This window comes from Monodon monoceros, unplaced genomic scaffold (assembly GCF_005190385.1).
Source record: "Monodon monoceros isolate NGI ecotype Baffin Bay Population unplaced genomic scaffold, NGI_Narwhal_1 Super_Scaffold_21, whole genome shotgun sequence".
Lineage (NCBI taxonomy): Eukaryota > Metazoa > Chordata > Mammalia > Artiodactyla > Monodontidae > Monodon > Monodon monoceros.
The window spans coordinates 35817400-35824359 of NW_021703778.1; the positions used below are offsets into that span (position 1 = coordinate 35817400).

A 6960-nucleotide genomic window follows, 5' to 3' on the forward strand; every position below is an offset into this window, starting at 1 on the left:
ATAAAATAAGGGCTTCCCTGGTGGCGCAGTGGTTGAGAGTCTGCCTGCCGATGCAGGGGACACGGGTTCGTGCCCCGGTCCGGGAAGATCCCACATGCCGCAGAGCGGCTGGGCCCGTGAGCCATGGCCGTTGAGCCTGTGCGTCCGGAGCCTGTGCTCCGCAATGGGAGAGGCCACAACAGTGAGAGGCCCGCGTACCGCCAAAAAAAATAAAAAAATAAATAAAATAAAATAAAATAAAATGGCATTTATGATTTATTATAATTCTATGAATTGGCTGGACAGTTCTTCTGGTCTGGGTCAGCTTGGTAGGGCTGGATGGGCTAGGATGGCCTTGCTTATATGTCTAGGGCCTCAGTTGCAACGGCTGAGGCCTCTATCCATGTGATCTCATCCTCTAGGAGGCTGGCTGAAGGTTGTTCCCATGGAAGTGGAAGCATTCCTGGCAGGAAGAAGACAAGGCCCCTGTGCACCAGCACCTCCCAAATCTCTGTTTGTACCATGTTTGCTACAGTCCCATTGGCCAAAGCAAGTCACATGGTTAAGCCCAGCTTCAAGGCATAGTGGTAAAGACCAGACCTCTCAATGGAAGGATCAGCCGAGTCACGCTGCCGAGGGGCATGCATACACAGATGGGAGGAATTGGTGGCCAGTTCTGTATCCATTACAGGGGAAATAGATTACAGTGCAATGAACTTGGAGCCAGTTGGCCTATTTTAAGGTTGAATACTTGTCTTTATTTTTTCCCCAGAGTTTACGATGACGGTCAAAGAAACATATTGCTCAGTGACAAACCTTGTGCCAAATACCCAGTATGAATTTTTGGTCACAGCTCAGAACAGGGCTGGCCTCAGCCCCGCCAGTGAGTGTGCAGTGTACATGACAGGTAAGGGGGCCATTTGTTTCTGTAGCAGGACCTTCACTGAAGGGGACACAAGAGTCACGGCTTCCTTGACGTGGCAGGGCTCTTGATTTCACTTGGAAGGGCAGGAATACCTTTGCATTTTTTTCTTTCATTTAATACACCAAATCTATATGCCTGATATGGCAGGGACATTTTCTCACAGCTGGTCTCAAAATATCAAAAAGTACTGCTCTTGGACACAGTACCATTTGAACCTTGCAACCATCCTCCATTTCAGGAACATCTGAAAGGGATTCCCTGGTGTCTCAGTCCATTTGGGCTGTTATAACAGAATCCTACAGATTGGGTGGCTTATAAACAACAGAAATTTATTTCTCATGGGTCTGGAGGCTGGGAAGTCCAAGATCAAGGTGCCAGCAGATTCAGTGTCTGGTGAGGACCCTTCCTGGTTCAGAGTCAACTGTCTTTTTTGCTGTGTCCTCACATGGCAGAAAGGGGCAAGGGAGCTCATTGGGTTTTCTTGTATAATAAACCCCTTTGACCCTCATGACCTAATCACTTCTCAAAGACTCCAGATACCATCACATTGGGGAATAGGTTTCAACATATGAATTTGGATGGGGACACAAATGTTCAGTCTATAGCTTTCTATTGCACTGAATCTCTTGTAGGAAGAGAGTGCTTGCGATGTCTGCCCATGCTCTGGCCCACAGGGCTGGATGTGAACAGGTTTGTTCATCTCTCCCTTTCCCCTGCATTTAGCGCCTTGTCCCCCCATTATGAAAAGCAAAGAGATAAGGAGCTGTGAAGAGGCTGCGCTGATCTGCTGGGAGTCTGGGAACCTGAATCCTGTGGACTCATACACGGTGGAGTTGACCCAGGCAAAAGTGCCGGGAGCCTCGGGCGTAACTGAGTGAGTCATGAGGGGCGTTGGCTGGGCACGAGAGGCCTTGACACAGAGACACAGCTTAGGAAATGTGTGGAGTCTGGAGAGAAGGTCAGAATTTGTGACACACAGGAACCTTAATTTTGTGAGAAATAGCTGGAATGCTACCATTGAAGGTGAATGATGGATGAGTGAATAAATGGTAAACCTCAGGTTTGCTTTCTTAGCACAACCAAGGTTTACCATCATTCATTCAATAAGTATTGAGCGCATAGGTGGTGCCTGGGCATTGGTGAACCAGACAGACAAATTCCCCACCCTTCCAGAGCTAACAGTCGAGTGGGGGGAAATAAACCAAAACCAAGAAAACAAATGCTTAAAATACACAGTGCTATGAACGGAAAAGAAACTCAATGAAATAGGGAATGCGGTGGAGGTGGGGGCTTACTTTGGAAGAGTAGACGTCTGAACTGAGACCTGATGCGTGGGAAGGGTTGAGGCCTGAGACAGTGGATGGAGGCAGCACCTGGCCCCTGGGCAGGCGTGAGCTTCCTGTACTGGAGGAACCAGGAGACCCACCTGGCTGGAATTTAAGAAGTAGAGAGGACTGTGAGAGGCAGAAGTAAAAGAGATTAGATTTCAATGTACAAAGAACATCATGTCCATGGTAGAAGGCTGTCTGGAGGCTCACATTCCCCTTTGGTTGGCAGAGATCTGGAGGGGTTCACAGATAAAAGAAGGCTGTACTCAGTGACCACAATGGCCTGCAGATCCTACGAATCTACAGCTGTGTACAGTGGAGGAAACATGGATGTACCTCTGGGTTACAACCAGGCAGTGCAGAAGCTTGTGGAAGGGGAATGAACCAGGCAGCCCGGTACCAGCCACCAAGTCCCAGGGGCTGCCCTGCTGTGTACCTACCCAGCTCTGGAGAAATGGAAGAGAGGGGTTTGGTGTCAACAGATTCTTCCATGCTAAATTCAGGGTTTGGGCCGTGGCCATCTATCCCACGCACCCATTTGCCCCAGGTAGAATCCATATGTCCACAAGAACATCAGGGCTGCTGACCTTGGCTGCTGATCTACTTCTGGGGATCCTCAGAAGCAGGGCAGTGAGTCCAGTGGTCTGGCCACCTGAAAGGTTTGGATTTCCTTTGCAACTTGTGCTGATACTTTAAGGGCACCTGATACCTGGGACCAGCCCATTATGATTGGGGTCATCAGAAGGCTGGTCAGTGACCTAGGTGATCTGGGATGGTGCTGACTCTCCTAGTATAAACCTAATCATGGCATCCTGTTGCTCTGGAGAAAAGACAAAATTCCTTCACAGGCTCTGGCCCCTTCCTGTCTCTCCAGGTTAACCACACCAGCTCTCCCTCCCTCTCTGGCCCCAACCACATTGGTCATATTTTAGTTCCTCCTACTTTCCATGCTTCTTCCCGCCACAGGACCTTTGCACATGCTTCTTCTATGTAGGAGACTCTTCTACTCTCTTTTTATCCAATTACCTCCTCGTCATTCTTCAGAGTTCAGCTCAAAAGTCACCTCTCCCCTACTATACCTTCTATAGTACACCGTCAACTTGTCATGGTTACCATCTTATGTTTCTTCCAGTGATGGCTTGAGAAATGCCTCTCTTCTAGACTGTAAGTTCTATGAGGGCAGGGACTACATTAATTTTCCCTAGGGCCTCCCTATACAGTCTCTGAAACCTAAGGTGTTTAGCTAATACTTATTGAATGAAGGGACTTCCCTGGTGGCGCAGTGGTTAAGACTCTGTACTCCCAATGCAGGGGCCAGGGTTCGACCCCTGGTCAGGGAACTAGATCCCACTTGCATGCTGCAACTCAGAGTTTGCATGCCACAACTAAGGAGACCTTGAGCCGCAACTAAGGAGCCAGCGAGCTGCAACTAAGGAGCCCGCCTGCTGCAACTAAGACCCAGAGTAACCAAATAAATAAATAAAATAAAAAATACTTATGGAATGAATATGTAAAAGTGCCCCTCTGCCCAGAGCTATAGCCTCAGAGTGACCTGGATATCCCGGCCTCGCCAGGTGTGGGTGTTGTATCTGTAAATGGGCATCACCCTGAAGGCTTCTCTTTCCTACTGAACTGAAATAGGGTTGGCAGCTGCAGGAGTACAGACAGTGGCAACCATGGGCTTGTAATCCTGTATTGTACCACTTACATAAATTGGATTATTCCCAGTAGGTAGCTGCCCTCAAAGAGGTTAATAGCAGTGGGCTTCTGTGAGCCTTTCAGCTCTAGCCAGATCATTTGTTCATAAACGCAGACTGAGAGCCTGCTAGGGGCCCATCGCTGTGCTTATGTAAGTGGTACTTGACCCCTGCCCTCAGAGAGGTTGTGGCCCTACCAGACAGACTGAGACACACTGGATTCAACTGCATGCATGCCCCTGCCATGCAGCGTTAGACAAGGTGCCTGGGACACGGGGTGGGGAGCTTGGAGGGGAGAGAGCCACAGACAGAAGGAATACAAAGAAATGAGGAAAGTGGACCTGAGTGGGAGGGAGCACTGAGGGGGTCAACACTCCTGCCTGCACCGCTGCTGGAGGTCAGAGAACAGGGGTGGTGGCGGGGCGAGTTAAAAATACCTGCTTTGAAAGGGAGGCCTGGTGCTTGGGCCTGGCTGCCCCGGCCCCAGGGTGACTTCAGCTGCCTCCTTGCCCAGGTCCGTTGTGGGCATTCCCACCTGCGAGTGCCTGGTGCAGCTACAGCCCCGGCAGAGCTACACCATCTACGTGCGAGCCCTCAACGTGGGGGGCCCCAGCGCAAGGAGCGAGCCTGCTACAGTCCACACCACAGGTCTGTGACCCCCGCCGCATACTCTCTGGGCCCAAAGTGACCCCCTTGTAGCAGACCCAGGGCTGCTATGACTTCATTGTTAAATCGATAAATGTTCACTGATATGAACACATGGCAAATCAGGCTGGGAAGGGGCTCAGGGGTGATCAAAGCCCTGGGGTCCCATTTTACAGAAGGGGAGACCGAAGGCCCAAGTCATACAGCAATGGGGTGGCTGAGCAAGCATTAGAACTCAGGGTTTTTCTCCATGACCTTCAGGTGGACTAGAGGCTTGTCACACTGGACCTGGGTGGCCCAGAAACCACATTTCACACAGGCTGAACACCACCCCTGGGACATGGTCTTTATGAAATTCTCAGGAAGAGCCATGGGCCATGGATTATCTCCCTGCTATCGGCCCAAACATCTCCTTACCCACAGGCCCAACATAGCTCTGGATGCCTTAGTGGGTGCCCACATCCACGTCCAGCTCCCACCCCCTGCCCGCACTTGCCATCAGCACGTCATGGAATCGTCACATCTCATGTTCAAGTCCTGAGTCAGCAGAGATATCACTAGAAACATTCCATGCATCTCCTGCTATCCCAGCACTGCCACGGCTCTGGGTTCTAAGCTTTGCTAAGGTGCGCTAAAGCCAGGTGGCTCTTCCCACACCTCACAGAGCAAGCCCAGCTCAGGCCAGCTGCAGACTGGGTGACAGGCAGGTAAGAAGCAGAAGGAGGGAGCCTGGGCCCAGGGCTCAGGGGACATCGTTCCTTTGGCTGGGCTCTTTCACTGAGGGATGTAGGGTCATTTTGTCCTCATTTCCAATACCAGGAGGAAAGGTATGCGATTAGTCCCCACTTATGTTCCTTTCACAGAAATGCGAAAAACAAGTTACGTGGCTGCCAAAGGCAGTAGGGGTTAGGGCTGGGATTGGGACTCAGGTTTTTCTTTTATATTGTGATGGAACTTTCCTTTGGTTGATTGGCATTTCTAATTTCTTGTGCTGACCTGGTGTTTTGAAATGTCAAATTCTGGCTGTTTCGATAAAAGAGAACAGAGCAAAAGGTACAGTCAGCCCTTGGTTATTATTGTCTCTGAATTCCTTTGTTCAAATAATTTGTTAAGAGTGTATTTACAAAAAACTTGAATAAACATGAATCGGCAAAAGACATATCTATCCGTTCAAAAAACGATCCTTGTTTGGGCCTAAGAGAGCAGGCAGTAAGGGCCATGCCTGTCAGCTGCAAGGTGGGAACCTGCCTCCCCCTGGTCCGTCAGCTCAGATAGCAAATGAAATTTCCAGGAGCATCGAATTGTGGAAATAAATGTGGACAGCTTGGGGCTTCCCTGGTGGTGCAGTGGTTAAGAATCTGCCCGCCAATGCAGGGGACACAGGTTCGATCCCTGATCTGGGAAGATCCCACATGCCACGGAGCAACTAAGCCCGTGCACCACAACTACTGAGCATGCGCTCTAGAGCCCGTGAGCCACAACTACTGAAGCCCGCGCGCCTAGACCCTGTGCTCTGTAACAAGACAAGCCACCGCAATGAGAAGCCCGCGCACCACAATGAAGAGTAGCCCCCGCTCGTTGCAACTAGAGAAAGCCCGTGCACAGCAACCAAGACCCAACGCAGCCAAAAAAGAAAAAAAAAAAAGTGAACAGCTTGATGGCGAGGCCTGAAGTAGAATTTGAAGCAATGAACATGACAGAATGGGAACAGAGGAGCTTGACTAAGAGACAATGATGGAGAATGAGTTACTATGTCCCTAAACAAAGGATTTTTAAAAAAACTAATTTCTTATTAAACCCATTCGGTACCTATTTTTTTTTTTTTTTTTTTGATGTGCTTTGTTTTAACCATGATTTGGAGAGGGTTACAATCTCCTTCCTTCTCCCCGGCTGCCCTAATTGAAAGTTGAATGTGGAATTTTGCTAACCTTTGTCAAATTGATCGTTAAGAATTTCCTCAATTGCTATTCCTCTTGGCAAGTAGGTTAGAAATTCCTGTTCACCAGCAAGTATTTACAGCCTCCCATTTAAGGGCGCAGCCACTGGAATCAGAAGGGCTTGGGGTTCGAATTTGAGTTCTGTCACCTGCCAGCTGACTTCTCAACCACCCTGCACCTCAGTTTTCTTCTCTACAAGATGGAAATACTAACCCCTGGGTACTCGTAAGGAGTGAATGAGATAAGAGTTACCGCTTAGCTCAGTACTAGACTCACAGTAACCCCCAACACATGTTAACCGCCACCATTATTAGCATGAGGGTCACTACCACGCAAAGTCCAGGCTCACGTGTATCGTGCAGGAAGCCGAGCCGGCCACGCGTGGTGAAGCCTCGGCCCGCACGGAGCGCAAAGTGGAGAAAGCAGAGGAGTGACTGGCTGTTGGGGGG

The 6960-nt window shown here is 49.7% G+C and overlaps 1 protein-coding gene across 1 annotated transcript in view; it reads left to right on the forward strand.

Moving 5' to 3' along the window:
- The window catches only part of FSD2 (fibronectin type III and SPRY domain containing 2), a 17773-nt gene extending 10821 nt beyond the window's left edge, over positions 1-6952 (forward strand). The window contains exons 7-9 of the mRNA XM_029237990.1: positions 752-886; positions 1628-1778; positions 4444-6952. Coding sequence (XP_029093823.1) covers positions 752-886; positions 1628-1778; positions 4444-4585 — 428 coding nt within the window. The 3' untranslated portion in view covers positions 4586-6952. The remainder of the gene's footprint in view (positions 1-751; positions 887-1627; positions 1779-4443) is intronic.
- The last annotated feature ends 8 nt before the right edge of the window (positions 6953-6960 follow it).